The sequence below is a fragment of the Lentinus tigrinus genome (assembly GCF_003813185.1).
Source record: "Lentinus tigrinus ALCF2SS1-7 unplaced genomic scaffold L226scaffold_16, whole genome shotgun sequence".
Lineage (NCBI taxonomy): Eukaryota > Fungi > Basidiomycota > Agaricomycetes > Polyporales > Polyporaceae > Lentinus > Lentinus tigrinus.
In genome coordinates, this window is record NW_027137925.1 from 269,037 (window position 1) to 284,809 (window position 15,773).

Sequence of the window (15,773 nt, forward strand, 5' to 3'; positions counted from 1 at the left end):
GTCGACCATACTTAGTCTTCTTGTGATGGGTTTGCGGTGGCGACTGGCGCCGTACAGTCTCGAGCAGACTTGCAGGTATCTCCGTAGCATACAATTCGGCAGGACTACTTCACGATGGTTACGGTACGCCTTTGGGTGACGAGAGCGAGCGAAGTATCGATGGTAAACAAGACTGCACGGAAGTAACGAGCAGATAGACCAAATATTCCATTGAGATGGTCCCCGCGGGAGTGGGCAGTTATAAAGATTGCATTGAGCGTTACATACAAGTCGGATTCGAGTCCTTGCCGCATACCCAAACACGTTCAAATTACCTGCAAGTATCGGGGGTAAGGTCATTATACAGTATTCATTGCAAGTTGGCATGAAACATACCTTTCCGCCACTGTGGTCAACCATCCTGTGTGGCCCATCCTTGAACGACTATACCGAAAATATCGGGCAGCCTGTTCCAGAGGGTCCTGCGTTCCTCCAAATCTCGCTTCACAAGCTCTTTCGCGCAGGCAGGACACAATCCAGGATCCTCCTCGGAGACCTTCGACTTTTCCACCTCCGTTTGGATGAAGTCCTTCCAGCTGTCGAGGACAGCCCAGCTGCCAACAGACTTGCTGCGGACGGCACGCCTCAGGATCGTGTATCGCTTCAGGATGCAGCGGTAATGAGACCTGCATTTTTCGGCACGGCTGAGGCTAAACACATGGTCGATAAGCGTGAAGGTTTCCTGAGCGAGCGTTTCGCGCGCATCGAGGCACCGCTTGATGTCGTTCGTGCTGAGGTGTTCTACCTCCCCATCCTCGCGCAGCCACTCATCGAGCAGCTTGCCGCCGAGACCGCAGCACCTGTAGAGGGCGATCGGCAACATCGTGGGCGTGTCTGTAAGCCGAGCCAGGTTGACGACTCCTATGGCCTGTATGTTGAGAACTTGAACGACGTGGTCAACGGCGAAACGACTCGGATCGTCGAAACGATCGAAGTCGTTTGTGAAGTGGTACTCTTGGAGGATGTAGAGAGCTTGCTTTTGCAGGTCTTCGACGCCGTACTTGTGCGCGAGGCGTGTTATCGCGAAGATCTGGTCGAAGGAGAAGGGCGAACCGTCCTGTAAGCGGTAGAGACTAGACATGTAGAACGAGTTTATAAGATAAACATGCATCGAAATGAGAACTTCGAGGGTGGCTCACTGTCTCTGCGATTTCGGCAATAGCACTCTGAGGAAGTGAGCGAGATCCTGCGGCGAGTCCGAGAGCCGGACTATAGGGAAGCCCTCATATAGCTCATCATGTCGGGCTATCGAGAACGAGAACATGTCCTGGAATACGGTTGATTGAGAGGAAAGGAGGCCTTGGTAGACGCGGTACCCAGTGTCGCCAGTGATGAGGACGATGTTTCCATCGTGGAACCAGAACTCTTCATGATGCTTCAGTTCTACACTATGAGAATGTGAGGAGACCGTGCTCGGTTCTTTCACGTCAGTCTGGGCGATGTCGCGCTGAGTTTGAGGTTGCGCCATGACGGTGAGGTTGGAACTTGAAAGAGAGACAGCTCAGACTCGCGACGTGGCAATCTAGAGTCCGGCGCTTACATTCGGGTCCCAGCTTGCCCAGGAGGCCCGAAGCAATATATACGATACTAATTGGAGAATATACTTGCTACTAGAGAGGAATACATTGTGGCGTCCGATCGAAACGAGTGAATTAGAGAAGCTCTCAATTAATGGTCACTATACCGAGCCAAGGAGCCGCTCTCTGGGTCATTATCTACAGTCTCCTTGAAGCGGACGGGCGTGTACCGCGACCCCAATTCCCTGCTCTTTCCCTTCACTCCACGCACGCACATCGTCAATGTTACAGCAAAGATGAGCACCCCGACGAGCAAGTTCGTGCCGAGGAGCGCGAGGGCCACGACCCCGTACTTCCCGAGACCACCGGTGGATGAGAAGCCGGTGTCGCCGTCCTCAGCAAGCGCGCCGCGGACCGCTCCGCTGTCGACAGAGTCAGTACTGGTTGCGTTCCCCTGACCGGTGACAGATGGGCTGAGCGGCGCCTTGACGAAGACGGAGGGGTCGATCGTGGGTGGCAGCGCTGAGAGTAGCTCGGCGCGGCCCTCCTTGAACTCGTCCATGGCAGAATGCGGGTATACAGTGGAGACCATCTGCACAAAGGGGGTGCCATTGGTGTGGTTCGTCGGATTGTAGTCACCGTAGTCGAACCTACGGAAGAAATATTGTCAGATGACTATGATAGCGGATGAATGGCGTGGATATATAACTCACGATGCGTAGACGCTACGCAGGAACGCGTCGCCGAGTATGAGGTCGAACCCGGCGAACTGGGTGGGATCGAGGTTGAGGTACTGGTACGTGGCGACGCAAACGGTGACGTTCTTCTCCGCGCCGTTGTCCAGGATGGGGAAGACTTGTGGGAGAGAGAGATCGAGGGGGTGGACAGGGTATTCCTTCCCACTAGCGAGCATTGTCATCAGTGCAGTCAGTGAAATAACATCAGTATAATTCACGATTCCGCGTACCCGAAGACGAATGAGAGGTCTGTGCTGGAGTTGCAAGGAATGATCCAGCTGTTGATGATGGGCGAGGTCCAGAACGCAGCACCGGGGATCTTGCTGTAGATAGCGTCGACCGCTGCCTGCGGAAGTGGCGGGAGAGAGAAACCAGTGTCGAGAATAGCGATGACCTTGCCCTGAGGAACGCCAGAGACGGAAGACTTGTTGAATGAGAAGGGCTCTCCGTTGATGCGCATCTCATCCACGACGATGCTCCAGTGCTCGGGGCGCACACACGGCAGCTTGGGAGCCTCGGTGACATCCTCGTAGCCGGCATCGTGGGCGCTGATGATGAAGGTTCCAGTGCTGACGTCGTTCGGGCCATCAATTCGGCCGAGCTGGACGTCGAAGTTGTTTGGGGCGGAGGCGTTCATGGCGAAGACATTGGTGATGAACGCTCTACCGAGCTCGTCCGCTGCTTCCGCGCCCCAGGCCATCTGCAGAGTCTGGGCGACCTGCACATTGTCGAAGGCCATGCCAAGGATTCCTTGTGCCCCAGGAGGCATGTTCGTGACCTGGATGACAATCAGAATTCTGAGCTACATGCACCAGAAGGGTCGGGAGGTGCACTGTTGTCGCGTTGATGAAAGCCTGTGACGGAATGACATACTCGCCGACCTGCAGCTCTGCGAACGCGATGTTGCCTGCCACCTGGCCTTGCCCGTAGACCAACGAAGTCTCCAGATCCGTGGTGTTAGTCAACTTGACGTCCCTGCCCTGTGCAGCGACCCACAGGTCAGTTGATCCAGTGTCAAGGATGACCGTGAAATCTAGGGAACGTCTCAGCGACCCAAACAGTAGACGAAGCATGTAGCGCACCTTCCCCGCCGAGCGTGATATTGACGAGATATTGGACGTCATCCCTAGTAGTGACGCCGATGTCGTTGCTGGTCATGCCATATTGCGAGACGGTGAATCCGTAGCCAGACCGTTGACTAGAAACAAGAGTAGAATATACGGTGAGAGAAGAGAGAAGCTCTAAAAGAGGAAGGAGGGAACGGATGAACATCGTCGACGCTACTGGATGAGTTATGGCGTACCCCACATCCTTAGCCTATATATGAGACTAGATGTCCAAGGCTACGGTAGCTAACCGATGTTCCACCAGGCCGATTTTGACATCGCATGACTACCATGAGCCTTGACTTCATCCCCATGTAGTAAGGCGCAGCTCGAGCGTCCGGAGAGTGGAGTCTATACATGCGTGTTGGAAACGAGCTGCACCAGGATTGCAGTCCAGCCAGGGCATGATATGCCCGAGCCCGTGGCGCACACGGAGGCTTCTAACGCGACGCTGAGAAGCACCGCTTGTCCCCAGTGGAAGATTTGCGGTTGAAACAGTACTTCTTGCTCCGACACAGTGCTGACCTGGCGGGAAGCTGTGCCGCGGGTTAGTCACAATCGCCGTTGCCCCGTTTGTACGCCAGGAGACGTCTGCTTACCTTCGCAGTACTTACTCTCTGTCTAGAGTCTCTAAGAGCGTCTCTGCGGGGCTTTACAGGGTGGATTGACCTCAAGTTTGTGCGATATCAGTCACAGAGAGCTCTTGAACTCGTTCCCCCACGATGACCGTGCGGGCACCGACCGGCGATAGGCGACTCCGACCTTGAGCGGTATGAAGCTCTGCTTCTTGTAACATGTCTGCGTCGCTCTTGACGGCGTGTGGTGTTGCAATACTAGTGCTCCGAATGAGATTGCTCGGTGAGGGCCAGGCCCATGAGGGAGTCCGAGTCTCAGTCTAACATGCAGGCCTACACGGTGCACCGAAGGATCGTTCCACGTGGCTTTTGGAACTGTAAGCGCGGGCGCGCAACGCGTCGGCCGCTGGACGTCGTGTTTTCCGTCTTGTTTCCAACACCGACCAGACATTCGTCGTGTTCCCCTTAGACCGCCATGGTACGCAATTCTAGGAGCCTTCTCTGTTGGATTTAGTGATTTTCCGCCTCCTCTAGCCAATCTTCTCTGGTTTCAAGACCCTCACTGACCAGCGCGTCACCTTCGAGCTCGAGAATGACCTCTCTGTCACCGGCACTCTTCAGTCCATCGGGCAGCAAATAGTCCCGACACCGGATATGCTGGCGCGAGCGATATCTAAACCTTCGGGACGACAACATCAAGGTCCTCGACGAAGCGAGACACCGCATGTGGGTGACACGTCAAAGAGCGCACTGAAGACCATTCGTGTCTGTCTCTGTAGACGGCATGGAATGATTGTTTGTTTTACTCAGGGCTCGGTAGTCTGGTACGTGCAATTTCTCGCTGAACGTCTCAATTGTGGACCGTTGAAGAGGATGATACACGACGAGGTGAGTATGCGCACCATCGACTCTTCATGTTTAAGGGCCACCACTCACGTTTCCTTCATAGAAATGCCGCACAACAATGGTGAAGCGTCGATTACACGACAGAACGCATGGAGTTACGTAGAGGACTTTTCGCAGGTGCGCACGTATTCGCTGTATATCAGACAGCACATGTATTCGATACCTTCCGACGCTATCATTCCTTCGCCCAAACACTTGTGAAGTCGCCGCAAAGGAGAATTCCGCCTTATCAGTGTTGATGATACCCACAAAAAGATGGTACGAGTTCGCAGCGAAAATCGATCTCCTTCATTACAACACTATCCTACACACCACAGATATCTATGAAGTACAACAAAGGCGTAAACCTCCAAGTATGAGTACACTAACACGCAGCGAATCCAGACAAATACACGGGACCCCGAAGACGACCCTATACTTCAACTACTACCCCCCTGGGATCTTGGAACGAGCCGCCCACGGACTCGAACGGACTACCGAGCGGACACCTTTCCGGACTCCGCGAGCTTCGCATCCACCTTGTCGAGCTCAATCTCACCCTGGTCCTCGGGAGCCTCGGGCGAGGCGTTGATCCGTGTCAGCTCGTCGATGGGTGTGGCCGTCCCAACCAAGGTGCTCTGTGGAGACATCGCCGCCGGAGCCCGGTCGTCCGACGTGGATACGCATGGAAGGGATACAACTTGAGTAGACTCCAAGCCCGTCGCTTGCGAGGAAGACGAAGGCTCAAATGTACCAGCTTCCATCATCATCAGCGCGGCGGTCGCTTCGAACCTAGCCTCGGTTTCCGCATAGGTTTCGTTACGAAGGGGAAAGGTGTCAACACGGACGACGCCCTTGCTGAGCCTGACTGCCGGCCCTTGAATGGTGAACCAGCCTAGCGCAGGAGCACCACGTCGTGACTGGGCTGCTGTCGCGGGGGCGCTATCGTCGAACTCTCCATCGGCGGTGACCCGTTCCGCGGGAGCAGCAGAAACTGGCTCCGCCGCTGCAGACCCTGACGCGCCAGTCTTGCGTTTCTTCGGTTGTGGCTGCTCCGCCTCCTCGTCGTCCGGTGGAGCTCGCGTCGGTTTGCTCTTCCTCGACGTCGAAGCTGCTGCTGCAGCTTTCGCCTTCATCCCGGCTTTCCGCCGCGGAACCCTCTTCTCTACCGGGCGGGAGACCACTGGCAGCCACCCACGTCGGTAGGCCGCGACCTCTTCCATGAAGAGGCTGCGTGTCACCCATGTCACCGACCTGGGCATGGTGATGGGAGGTGGCTGCGTGTCTGCGAGAACGCGTCTCTGGTCAGTGATTGATCACAGACGACCGTACAGTGGGCACTTACTGATAACCTCCTCGACTAGGGCCGCTGTCACCTCCCATGAGTTCTTGGCCCAGAAGGCCCAGAAGGCAGTCTTTCCAGGGAAGGCAAACAGCGAAAGAGCCGCTAATGTGAAAACTGCCTTCACCGTGACAATGTCCAGCTCGCCAGGCTGGAAGTCCAACGCCTGCTCGACTTGCGTCCTGCAGGCATCCCATCCCATCCCGACCTGTAGGGTCCCGCCCTTCTCCGCCCTCCACCATGAAACATGGTGGTCGGTCGTGACATGCCAGAGCGCATTTTCTGGCATTGCGGCGTGGGCAGCCTCTGCGACCTCGAGGCCGCGTGCGGTACGTTCTACGTACCGCTGAACTGCCGGGTGGGTCACGGATATTGTCCCATCCGACATGTTGCCCGCGGACCGTTCGTACGCCGGCGCGTCGGAGCGTGCGTATGTGGTAGATGTGCCAGCAGGAGGGGGGATGTCGACGGTGGTTGTGGATCGCGGTGGACTGGGTCGACGTTCCGAGACAGGCTCGGCACGCGCGTACGAGGTCGGGTACTGGAGGTTGGACGACATCGTGGTTGACGGGGCGTCGAAGGTGAGGAATGAAGTCGGTGGCGGCGGTTGAGAGTCGAAAGCTGGAGGAGAGCGGAAGAAGTGGGTGGTGGAGGTTTGAAGGTGAGCGTCAGACTTATGAACTGTGGTCCGCTTGGACTCACGGCCGCTTTGCCTTTAGCGAGACCACAGCGGACAAAGGGAACCATGGTGGCTGTGGGCACCTAGTTACGGGCTTTTGGTGCGTCACGGCCCGGGTGCATTGCTGTCGCTGGCGCTGATTCCATGATCATGCCGGGACTCGGGAGGAAGGATAGCTTGCGGCGTCGGTATCACACGATCAAGTACGAGTGAGCAAGTCAACGATCCCGGACATCCATTATCAAGCTAACACTATACAGTACAGATAATCTTACAACAAGCAGAGACGTGATATAGTAACGATACAAAAATGCGGGCAAGTCGGAAGAGTACAAATATTATAACAGATCGAACATGTCCATACCAGCACGAGCAAGACGATGACAAGTCTGCTCGTCGGTCACCATCGCTAACCCTAAACACTCTTCGCAGCCTTCTTCTCGCGAATCCTAACGGACGTGCGAACTGGGGCCTTGGCTGTTGCAGTCAGCTTCGCGTCGACCTGCTCGAGTTGGATTTTGGGCAGCTCGTGCGTTCCCTTGCTCGGCGTGTTGACGCAAGTGACGCCCTCCAAAGGAGTAGATGTTCCAGCGGCGGTCGCTGCCGGGGATGGCGCAGTTGGGATGGCGAGAAGCGGGGTCGGGGCGACGGCTGCATGTGAATTGACAGGACGTGCGGGGATGCGGATGCGACCTGAGGAAGGAGGCACGACCTCTGGGATGACCTCCTGCAGAGTGAGCATGATGGCATCCTCGGGGGCAGTGGCAGGTGCGGTCTTCTTCGCGCGACTCTTGCCCTTCTTCTGAGTGAGTCTCTTGGCTGTCGCCCTCCTCCTCTTCGGGGCTGCGATGACCTTCACGATCTTCACCTCAGCCTCAACACCGTCCTCCACCTCGACGTCGACAACATCCACGCCGACGTCTGTCGTCTCCGTGCCAGCGAGCGCAGTGCCCGCAGGAGGCTGGGGTGCCGCTGCTGCCTGAACCGCATCCTTCTGCAAGCGCACCGACTTGCGTTGAGGACCGAGCGGTCCCTGCGGCTTCGGCGCAGTGCAACGCGCCGTTCTCGTCCGCGCCTTCTTCGCCGCTGGCTGGGCGACATCGACATCGGCCGTGGTCCGCTTGCGCTTCGCAGGCTTCGAGGGCTTCGGATCCTCCGTGAACAGATGGAGGTTTGCCGAGATGTACTGCGTTGGGTAGACGGCAGTAGGCAGGAGAGGGCGTCGAATCTCTGTAATGGCGGCCAAGGCGGAAGCCTTGTCCGTCCAAACCACCGAGTCGGGTAGCGTGATGAGAGTGGGATGGGTATCTGTGCCAACCACCAGTCGGTGACGAGTTGTGATGCAGATGAAGTGGTTGATCACTCACTAACGACTTCGTCGACCAGCTCCGCCGTTCTCTCCGCGGCCTTCAGCCCCCAGAACGCCCAGAACACCAGATCATGAGGAGAACGGAGGACCTTGAGGGCAGCCAAGGCGAATACGGCTTTGATGGTTGGGAGTCTGAGCTCACCAATGTTGAGCATGCGATCGACATGGTCATGGCAGACCTCCCAGGAGTCCCCTGCCCGTACGACTGCCGCCTTCTCCGCTGCCCACCAAGACACACACCGTCCGTCCGTCGTGTGCCACGGCCAGGCCATCGGACCGCTGCGGTGGTACTCCTTCCACCCATTGAGCCTTTCCTCCAGGCGGTCGATGTACTGTCGAATTGCTGGGTGGTCTGCAGAGACCGACCCGTCCACCGCCTCTCCCTGTGACAGGACGGGGAAGAGTCGAGAGTGGGGTTGGCGTACAGGACGCTCATAGACTGGCTCGGCCCGTACGTTAGAGGTGGTGTACTGTGTGTAGAGAAAAGACATGGTTGTGGTTGCAGCGAGGGAGCGCAGGAAAGTGCAAGTGGTAGTCGGGAGGGAAGAGGTGAGAGCAGGTGGAAGGTGAGCGTGAAGAATAATGGGGTGTGGCCCGCTTGGACTATAGCAGCTTGAACTAAAGCGCGCACTGCACAAAGCAAGCACCAGTGGCTGGACGCGTCTCCGGCCCGGCCTCCCGTTTCGACGCGACCGCGTTATTTGGCTTTGTTGACGCGCTTTGTCCCCCGGACTCGGCGTTTGTTCGTTGGCGTTGACAAAAGGCCCGCCTATGTCGAGAAAGCAGTTGCCAAGATGCCGAATCCAGCGGCTTCGAGTAAGAAGAGTAGGGGAAGTGTCGCGGGAGGGCGCAGCCGAGGGACGCACGAAGTACGAATCGTGCTCTTATGCACACCGCCGACATCGTTGACAAAAGGAATCGACAGGACCAGGACGGATAGGAACAGAGGGGGAACGACTTCGTCTAGGATATGAAGCGACGGCATCTTATTGTGTGCTCGAGCCAGGATTATAGAGTGGTACTCATCGATCGGCACATGCGGGTCTTGTTGTGCCACTCGGTGAGCGTCGATAAGGCCTGTGGCGCAACTGTCTTGTTGGCTCAGATCTGCCATCGTAGATGCTTAGTCGACTAATGACGGATTGAGATTCAATTTATGGTGTGGTAAAGACCGACAACAGGTAAGGTATCTACATCGACGTGTAACTCAGATACACGACGGACGACGGACATCAGTCAATCCGCTTCTACGGGCGATCATCATAGCTTCGAACGACCTCCTGCCATCGCTTGATTCGTTGGACTAGATGCGCACACATCAGTGAGTGATGCTCATGCACAGCTCTCTGTCAACGACTCACTTTGCTCCTCGCGCTCTCGGACAGTGACAGTGACGCTTGCGCTAGGTCCGGAAGACTCATGTCCCGAAGGTTCCGTTGGAGGGGGGCCCGCCGGCTGTGCAGGCTGGTTTCGACCCACGCGCTGCAGGTGTTCCGCCATCCACTTCTGGACACGCTCGAGACCTTCGGTGACCATACGTCCTTCATAGCGCCTCTGACCCGCCTTGACCCTCTCTACGAGGTCTTGCTTGTCTTTGAACTGGATGGGTACCTTATTCGAGTAGCTCGCTGCAGATATGAAGGGCCGGTCAGTACGACATCGCACAGTCTGGCATCGTCAACGTACCCTTGACGACAAGTGCAGCCGTGTCCTCTATCGAGTGCTTCACCCAGAACGCGCAGTGAGCGGAATGCATCGGGTGATCCACAACGCTGAGGGCCGCATATGCGAAGATATGCTTCTTGAGATGACGGTCTATCGGTTTCTTCGCTTGGTACAGCCTGCCATGATCATCAACGAGCACGTTAGGGACGCTCTCGGGAGTCATGACGATGCCGCCTTCCAACCGCCATCGGGCTAATCTAGCGAGGTCCACATGTATGCCCGATTTGAGAGCCTCGTCGCAAATCTTCTTATGGTTATCGGTGAGGTACTGGTCGACATACTGGAGGTAGTATGACGCAAGGCGTTCGACCTGACTCTCTATCGATTGATTAGTACTGAGAAGAGCCACGCAGCAGACCCGGGACACCAATAGAGATGGAAAATACCCACCGGAGGACATAGGGATATGCAATGAAGGTCAGTGATTCCGTGAAGAAGCTGGTCGTGGGGAGTACTCAGCGACGGCATGAAGAATTGCATCTTTATATAACCAGCAAGCCACACTCGGGCCTCGCTTGGACTGCGATGAACCAAAGCTTGTTGGTATCCGTCAATGCGCTGACCCAAGCGTCATTGTACAACACAAGGTCATGGCGACATACCCGATACTACCCGGACGTACAACATCGAGCTCACCTGGAGGAATGTGTCAGAAACTGCATGGTGGATCTATTTTGAATGGCAATTTCACAACGTTGTCTATACCGCCGTCAAAGTCTCGGCCATTCCTTCTCGCCATAGTTCAGTCCCGGAAGGGTAGCAGTATGTCAGTCAGCTTTATACTACCATCGTCTCGCAAAGACCACTATATCTCCCCAGTCCCGAGTGACATCTTGAGACTGGTTGTCGATGTACGCATGCAGTGCGTACATTGAACAATCCGCCGGTCGACGCTGATAGGCTCAAATGCAGCGTGGGAAAGCTTTGTAAGCCCGCGGCAAAGCCCCATCTTGCGCGATTCATTGACTTAGGCTTCTTGCAGCTCGATTCTCCTTGAATTGCGGCATGACAAGAGGACGATTCTCTCTTCAACGCCTTCTTCCGGAATATGAGGAGGATAGCTGCTACAGGGTAACGCACGATGCGTCCAGGAGGAAGAAGCGGAGCAGTAAGTTTGATGATGGCGGTGCATTGACAGCGAGCACGTACCCGAGAAAACTTTACTAAGACTTGATCCCAGTCATCTCACTGGTAACCTCACCCTTTGTGCCAGCAGGTCATGGATGCCCCGCTTGTACGTAGGCCGTCTACATGTTATACCCACATTCACACTCCGTTCCATCAGCTCCCGACCAGTCCCGCGCCTTCGGGTTGGATGTCTACAGAAGAGCAGCGAGAGGCAGCTTGGAAATTTTGCGCTACCGCTATCGAGCGTCATTACGAGGAGAGGCTCAAGAGGTGGAATGCGGAGCTTGACATGCTTCTCGTTTTCGTCAGTATCAATTGCATGCTCGTGTCGCTCGAGACTCGGTGACTGATCTCACTCTTAGGCCGGTCTGTTCTCGACCGCACTCACAGCGTTCATTGTCCAGTCCTATCCACTCCTGCAACCCGACAACACGGACACAGTTATCTTGGCGCTCGCATACATGTCAAGTCAACTTGAAAGCTACTCGATCTCGCAGCCATTTGTCAATTCTACGCAGAAGACGCCGTTCATCCCCGCATCCGACGCTCCCTTCAGTGCTCCAAGCTCCGCGATATGGATCAACGGACTGTGGTTCTCTTCTCTAGTCTGCACCCTCTCAGCTTCGTCGATCGCAGTGCTCGTGAAGCAATGGCTTCACCAGTACAGCCAGAGTCTATCTGGGACCTCTCCAGAAGTCGCACGCTTGAGGCAGTACCGATACGATAGTCTGCTGAAGTGGCATGTGCCGGAGATTATTGCCGCCCTCCCTATGCTCCTGCAACTCGCCCTAGCGCTCTTCCTATCCGGTTTGCTCATTCTGCTGTGGACCCTCAACACCTTGGTCGCAATACCAGCCTCTATCCTCATCTTTTTGTTGGTTTGGTTCACAGCAGCTACGACGTTCTTCCCCATCTTTTATCGGGACTGCTGCTATCAGTCCCCGCAAGCTCTCACATTCTTCCTCTTTGCTCAGACCGGTGCTCGAGTCACGTCCAAGGTGCTGCGAGTAGTCGAACGCTTCGCGCATCAAGCTGCTCTCGAGACGACCTCATGGACGTCACGCAAGTATGTCACTCTGGCTCGTCTGCGGGACGCCACGCGAGTGCTCCTCACCCATCTCGAGACCGTCGGCGGCTTCAGCGACTGGCAGGCACGCGAGAAGCCAGACGCGGACGCGAAGCACTTCGAACTCGAGCAGTCCCTCGCCCTCACAGCGTATTACACCACGTTCGACAACTCAATGCTCAACACCACCATCATACCATGCCTCTCCGAGATGGACGCTCTCTCCGCGCGCATGTCCGTGCGGTACGCGGACCTGCTCCGCGACGTCACTTCGAAGCTGGTGACGAACGAGTGGAAGACATGGCGTCCCATCATGCCGTTCGTCCTCACCATCTTGTCTCTCATCACCTGTGAACCAAGGAAGGGGGCGATCCGCAAGGTCCTGCAAGCAATGCCTCGACATCCGTTGTGTGCTATAAGGTCTCGGCTGGGCATGTTATACCTGCTCGCCATGTCGCAACTCGTATCGCGGCGTATTGCAGCAAGAGAGGCTTTCCATCGCATTCTGGTGTATCTCCAGAGGTCACGCATCGACACTGAAGCTTGCCTCATGCCTGGATCGTCGGTTCTTGAGGATGGTGAGTGTTTTCTCCTTCCCATTTGTCCAGCGTTCACTGGCTGAGGATTTCGTGTTGTCAGTCGAGGCGACGTTTCCGCTCAAACCAGCCGAAATCGAAGAGCTCGTGGACCTTGATCGAACCGAATCGGTCAGTTACTACCTCACAGGGATCGAATACACCGTCAAGTACCTGTTGCGGCATCGCGCACGCCTGGAGAGGGATGGCTCGCCCGCCTCCGAGCGCGTGAAGAACCTCTTGCGTGGGTTCAAGCTCTTCCTGCACTTCCCCACGTGGCGGACGCGACGCTCTCGACAAGGCGTCCTCCTGTGGGCTCTCCGCTACTCTGAACTACCTCTCCTCATCCGGAAGATACGGGCCGACCCAGCGACGGCGGACCTTGTTGAAGATGACCTGGTGAGGATATTCAGGGAGGCACTGTCAGTGGTCGAGAGGGGGTACATCGCGTTCGGCAATGGTATGGGTGAAGCGGCCTCGCGGGGTGCACGGCGCGCTCTTGTGACACTTCAGGAGGATCTCAAAACCATGGAGATACGCCTCCATTTCAACGGCAGTTCCGCACAACATGGTGAGCATTATGCCCAGATTGCCGCCGTGTCTTCAGAAGTCGCGTATATGACTCTGAACGTGCTGAAAAGGTACGGCAGCCGAGTCACATCGGCGCGTTGAAGACCAAACTCCATTTGTACCCGCTGACGTCGTACATGCCGACCACACTACAATCGCAAACGCGCAACCCCCACACGAGGCAGATCAAGACCACGCCCATGTGTCACAACACCCTCAGGTTGCTTCCGAGTCTGAAGAGCCTCTGGAGGGCGAAGCCGAGATCCTAGAACCATGGGCCGATTGGATCAAGGACGGTCAGTAGCATTACAGTGTTTGCTCATGGGAACCGAGCTGACTTCATCGAACCAATGCAGAGCTGACTATAAGAATTCCTGAACTCGGGGATATCCAAGGTTCATACGCGGTTCCAGACAGTCCTGTCGCCGATCCCGGCATCTCGCGGATGCATCTTGGTGGTGATAGGAAACGGCTGCGCTTAGGCCGAACTGTGAGCTATCACCTTCCTCCGGAGCGCTCTCTCTTCGAGCGACGTACGTATTTTCTTCACTGTCCATCGTCTACTAGGTGCACTGACCGACATGTCTACGCGCAGGACCACTACCGCCCGTTCCTGAGACCACCCCGAGAGAGCAACTCGACTCCATGCTTTTTCTCTCTGAGTCGGATGAGGGTGGGAGGCCTCCCCAGACGACTCGAAAGGCAGGTACCAACGAGCATGCATCATTGGCCAAGATATCGGACAGCGATGTTGCTACCTCGGATCCTGGTGAAGCGGACCATTCCACCATCTGCACTAGTCTCCCGCATTCATCTCAGCAGAACGGCCCTGTGGACCCTCCAAGTGTAATACAAGAGTCCTCGACATGACAACGGCTGGGCCTGTGGTTGCTTGTTAGATACATAGTACACTTCTCTCCATCTTGACCCGACATTACTACTTATACAACAACCTCTTCCGAGCCTTAAATGATGCGTCTCAAGCAAGCTCCTCAATAGAGCTAACCACAAGATCGACTTCCCCACCATTAGCCTTGGTCTTCACGCTGTCCCTGTCCTCCTTGTCGTCCGTGACACGCGGAACGTACACCGTTCTCATGCCCTGCTTCGCTGCTGCACGGAGATCCCAGAGGTGCGCGGCCACCATGGCGCATTTCTCTGGGGCTGCGTCGAGGTGGTGCAGTGCGCCCTGGTAGACCTTCTCATTCCTGACGACCGTTCGAATTTCAAAGTGAGCCATGAATGACATCTTGGGAGTCATAGAGAAGTACTCACGGCTTGCAGGTCCCGAAGAGGTCTACGGACAAGAGCACATCGAAGGGCAGATCGGCGTGCTTCGCCTGCGTGAGGAGGTTGTGTCAGGTTAGATGCACACGCCTTCGGGTGGAGACTTTACAAGGTCAACGAGGAAGCGGACGTTCCCGTTGGAGAGCGCAGCAACTATGGCTTTCTTCTTGAGCCCGTATATGCCCTTTGACGAGTCGGGCCAACCTGCAGATTAATCAAGCGCTGCTCTTGCACGGATGACGAAGTCCCGGACACGTACCGTTCGCTTTGTGCCAGGCCTTGACGAGGGCTTGTCGCTGCTCGTTGTCCCATGCAGAACCTAACTTCTTCCAGCGTGGGGTCTCGAGCATGGCGTCAAGGGTCTGTACGAGGGGCTCATTAGAAACTCGGGGAAGTGTGAATCAGAGAACGCAGACCTGTCGGTGAGCCTTGTCCATGTTCGTAGTGCCTTCGCCTCCAGCTGCGATGCTTCGCCTACCAGTGCGGCGGTCAGCATTGTATCCAAGAACATACGATGCATAGCTTGCTATGCGACTTACGCATGGTTGAAATATCCAGTGCGCCATTCATTGGCGAACGCATCCCAATCTGTCAGTCCTTGGTTGGCCACATACCAGCAAGAGAACTCCCGTGTTTGTCGTAATTACCTTCGTTGACACCTTCCGGTGCGGCTGCAGCGAGTGCCCGCGTGATGTTCCCGTACCAGTCGACGACGGTGCCAAAGACGTCGAAGATGTATACTTCCACGCCCGCGAGTGTGCTTGCTTGTTGCGACATGGTGGTTGATATTCAAGAACAGCACTCGCTGACGCGTACAGACAGACCCGTACGCTGAGGATCTGCATGAGCCGAAGTCGGCATGGGTAAGTGCTGAGTAAGGGCGAGAGGATTCGCGGCTATTTGCGCCTTCAAGAGTTTCAAGTTCCCACCTAAGCTTGAGCTTGAGGTTAGAGCGATAACTACTAATTGGAGTGGGCCTGAAATCTCTGGTGCAACCCCATGCATCGTATATAGTATGTTTGCCGTCGTTGTTCATTACAACGCAGCAGCGGGGGACGGGGTGGAACCTATACGGAGGAGGAGGAGGAGTACCGTACTGCAATGTGAGTGACAGCCACATGCATTAAAAGACAGATTATTCTCCGATTGAAAGCATACCTAATTCCGACTTCA

At 55.8% G+C, this 15,773-nt stretch overlaps 8 protein-coding genes across 8 annotated transcripts; 2 read left to right on the forward strand and 6 right to left on the reverse strand.

Annotated features, from left to right (window-relative positions):
* Positions 1-232: 232 nt before the first annotated feature.
* Positions 233-1,518, reverse strand: L226DRAFT_613874 (uncharacterized protein). The gene is made up of 3 exons (XM_067686557.1): positions 1,179-1,518; positions 376-1,112; positions 233-314 (listed from the first exon to the last, which is right to left on the reverse strand). Exons 1-2 carry the CDS (start codon positions 1,505-1,507, stop codon positions 392-394), a joined length of 1,050 nt encoding a protein of 349 aa, XP_067534312.1. The 5' UTR covers positions 1,508-1,518; the 3' UTR covers positions 233-314; positions 376-391.
* Positions 1,519-1,602: 84 nt separating this feature from the next.
* Positions 1,603-3,734, reverse strand: L226DRAFT_553553 (acid protease). The gene is made up of 6 exons (XM_067682933.1): positions 3,597-3,734; positions 3,376-3,534; positions 3,127-3,326; positions 2,524-3,071; positions 2,270-2,458; positions 1,603-2,206 (listed from the first exon to the last, which is right to left on the reverse strand). The coding sequence occupies exons 1-6, from the start codon at positions 3,601-3,603 to the stop codon at positions 1,708-1,710; spliced, it is 1,602 nt and encodes a 533-aa protein (XP_067534313.1). The 5' UTR covers positions 3,604-3,734; the 3' UTR covers positions 1,603-1,707.
* Positions 3,735-4,399: 665 nt separating this feature from the next.
* On the forward strand, positions 4,400-5,142 carry L226DRAFT_96717 (uncharacterized protein). The gene is made up of 4 exons (XM_067687388.1): positions 4,400-4,452; positions 4,509-4,862; positions 4,924-4,997; positions 5,084-5,142. Exons 1-3 carry the CDS (start codon positions 4,450-4,452, stop codon positions 4,981-4,983), a joined length of 417 nt encoding a protein of 138 aa, XP_067534314.1. The 5' UTR covers positions 4,400-4,449; the 3' UTR covers positions 4,984-4,997; positions 5,084-5,142.
* Positions 5,143-5,267: 125 nt separating this feature from the next.
* On the reverse strand, positions 5,268-6,768 carry L226DRAFT_613876 (uncharacterized protein). Its single transcript, XM_067686558.1, has 2 exons — positions 6,205-6,768; positions 5,268-6,144 (listed from the first exon to the last, which is right to left on the reverse strand). Exons 1-2 carry the CDS (start codon positions 6,758-6,760, stop codon positions 5,354-5,356), a joined length of 1,347 nt encoding a protein of 448 aa, XP_067534315.1. The 5' UTR covers positions 6,761-6,768; the 3' UTR covers positions 5,268-5,353.
* A 394-nt stretch (positions 6,769-7,162) lies between these two features.
* L226DRAFT_613877 (uncharacterized protein) lies at positions 7,163-8,791 on the reverse strand. Its single transcript, XM_067686559.1, has 2 exons — positions 8,248-8,791; positions 7,163-8,188 (listed from the first exon to the last, which is right to left on the reverse strand). Exons 1-2 carry the CDS (start codon positions 8,738-8,740, stop codon positions 7,296-7,298), a joined length of 1,386 nt encoding a protein of 461 aa, XP_067534316.1. The 5' UTR covers positions 8,741-8,791; the 3' UTR covers positions 7,163-7,295.
* A 583-nt stretch (positions 8,792-9,374) lies between these two features.
* L226DRAFT_613878 (uncharacterized protein) lies at positions 9,375-10,416 on the reverse strand. The gene is made up of 4 exons (XM_067686560.1): positions 10,365-10,416; positions 9,936-10,292; positions 9,611-9,877; positions 9,375-9,552 (listed from the first exon to the last, which is right to left on the reverse strand). Exons 1-4 carry the CDS (start codon positions 10,372-10,374, stop codon positions 9,497-9,499), a joined length of 690 nt encoding a protein of 229 aa, XP_067534317.1. The 5' UTR covers positions 10,375-10,416; the 3' UTR covers positions 9,375-9,496.
* Positions 10,417-10,965: 549 nt separating this feature from the next.
* L226DRAFT_96782 (uncharacterized protein) lies at positions 10,966-13,557 on the forward strand. Its single transcript, XM_067687389.1, has 5 exons — positions 10,966-11,082; positions 11,155-11,208; positions 11,260-11,406; positions 11,465-12,746; positions 12,808-13,557. The coding sequence occupies exons 2-5, from the start codon at positions 11,194-11,196 to the stop codon at positions 13,413-13,415; spliced, it is 2,052 nt and encodes a 683-aa protein (XP_067534318.1). The 5' UTR covers positions 10,966-11,082; positions 11,155-11,193; the 3' UTR covers positions 13,416-13,557.
* Positions 13,558-14,109: 552 nt separating this feature from the next.
* Positions 14,110-15,449, reverse strand: L226DRAFT_561112 (haloacid dehalogenase). The gene is made up of 7 exons (XM_067683408.1): positions 15,248-15,449; positions 15,140-15,188; positions 15,017-15,074; positions 14,860-14,962; positions 14,710-14,804; positions 14,589-14,653; positions 14,110-14,521 (listed from the first exon to the last, which is right to left on the reverse strand). Exons 1-7 carry the CDS (start codon positions 15,375-15,377, stop codon positions 14,293-14,295), a joined length of 729 nt encoding a protein of 242 aa, XP_067534319.1. The 5' UTR covers positions 15,378-15,449; the 3' UTR covers positions 14,110-14,292.
* Between the last annotated feature and the right edge of the window lie 324 nt (positions 15,450-15,773).

What these genes read in the sequence shown, in the direction of transcription:
- L226DRAFT_613874 (XM_067686557.1), bottom strand. Translation starts at nt 1,507, where the DNA reads ATGGCGCAACCTCAAACTCAGCGCGACATCGCCCAGACTGACGTGAAA. An exon ending in TTGCCGAAATCGCAGAGACA is followed by an intron (nt 1,113 to 1,178) that starts GTGAGCCACCCT and finishes CTACATGTCTAG; the next exon opens with TCTCTACCGCTTACAGGACG.
- L226DRAFT_613876 (XM_067686558.1), bottom strand. Translation starts at nt 6,760, where the DNA reads ATGTCGTCCAACCTCCAGTACCCGACCTCGTACGCGCGTGCCGAGCCT. An exon ending in CCTAGTCGAGGAGGTTATCA is followed by an intron (nt 6,145 to 6,204) that starts GTAAGTGCCCAC and finishes GCGTTCTCGCAG; the next exon opens with ACACGCAGCCACCTCCCATC.
- L226DRAFT_613877 (XM_067686559.1), bottom strand. Translation starts at nt 8,740, where the DNA reads ATGTCTTTTCTCTACACACAGTACACCACCTCTAACGTACGGGCCGAG. An exon ending in GCTGGTCGACGAAGTCGTTA is followed by an intron (nt 8,189 to 8,247) that starts GTGAGTGATCAA and finishes TGGTTGGCACAG; the next exon opens with ATACCCATCCCACTCTCATC.
- L226DRAFT_561112 (XM_067683408.1), bottom strand. Translation starts at nt 15,377, where the DNA reads ATGTCGCAACAAGCAAGCACACTCGCGGGCGTGGAAGTATACATCTTC. An exon ending in TCCGCTTCCTCGTTGACCTT is followed by an intron (nt 14,654 to 14,709) that starts GTAAAGTCTCCA and finishes CTCCTCACGCAG; the next exon opens with GCGAAGCACGCCGATCTGCC. An exon ending in CTCTTCGGGACCTGCAAGCC is followed by an intron (nt 14,522 to 14,588) that starts GTGAGTACTTCT and finishes AACGGTCGTCAG; the next exon opens with GAATGAGAAGGTCTACCAGG.
- L226DRAFT_613878 (XM_067686560.1), bottom strand. An exon ending in GGCTGCACTTGTCGTCAAGG is followed by an intron (nt 9,878 to 9,935) that starts GTACGTTGACGA and finishes TCATATCTGCAG; the next exon opens with CGAGCTACTCGAATAAGGTA. An exon ending in CCGAGAGCGCGAGGAGCAAA is followed by an intron (nt 9,553 to 9,610) that starts GTGAGTCGTTGA and finishes GTGCGCATCTAG; the next exon opens with TCCAACGAATCAAGCGATGG.
- L226DRAFT_96717 (XM_067687388.1), top strand. An exon ending in AGAGGATGATACACGACGAG is followed by an intron (nt 4,863 to 4,923) that starts GTGAGTATGCGC and finishes TTTCCTTCATAG; the next exon opens with AAATGCCGCACAACAATGGT.
- L226DRAFT_96782 (XM_067687389.1), top strand. An exon ending in TTGACATGCTTCTCGTTTTC is followed by an intron (nt 11,407 to 11,464) that starts GTCAGTATCAAT and finishes TCTCACTCTTAG; the next exon opens with GCCGGTCTGTTCTCGACCGC. An exon ending in ATCGTCGGTTCTTGAGGATG is followed by an intron (nt 12,747 to 12,807) that starts GTGAGTGTTTTC and finishes TCGTGTTGTCAG; the next exon opens with TCGAGGCGACGTTTCCGCTC.
- L226DRAFT_553553 (XM_067682933.1), bottom strand. An exon ending in TATCACGCTCGGCGGGGAAG is followed by an intron (nt 3,327 to 3,375) that starts GTGCGCTACATG and finishes GACGTTCCCTAG; the next exon opens with ATTTCACGGTCATCCTTGAC. An exon ending in CTGCGTAGCGTCTACGCATC is followed by an intron (nt 2,207 to 2,269) that starts GTGAGTTATATA and finishes TTTCTTCCGTAG; the next exon opens with GTTCGACTACGGTGACTACA.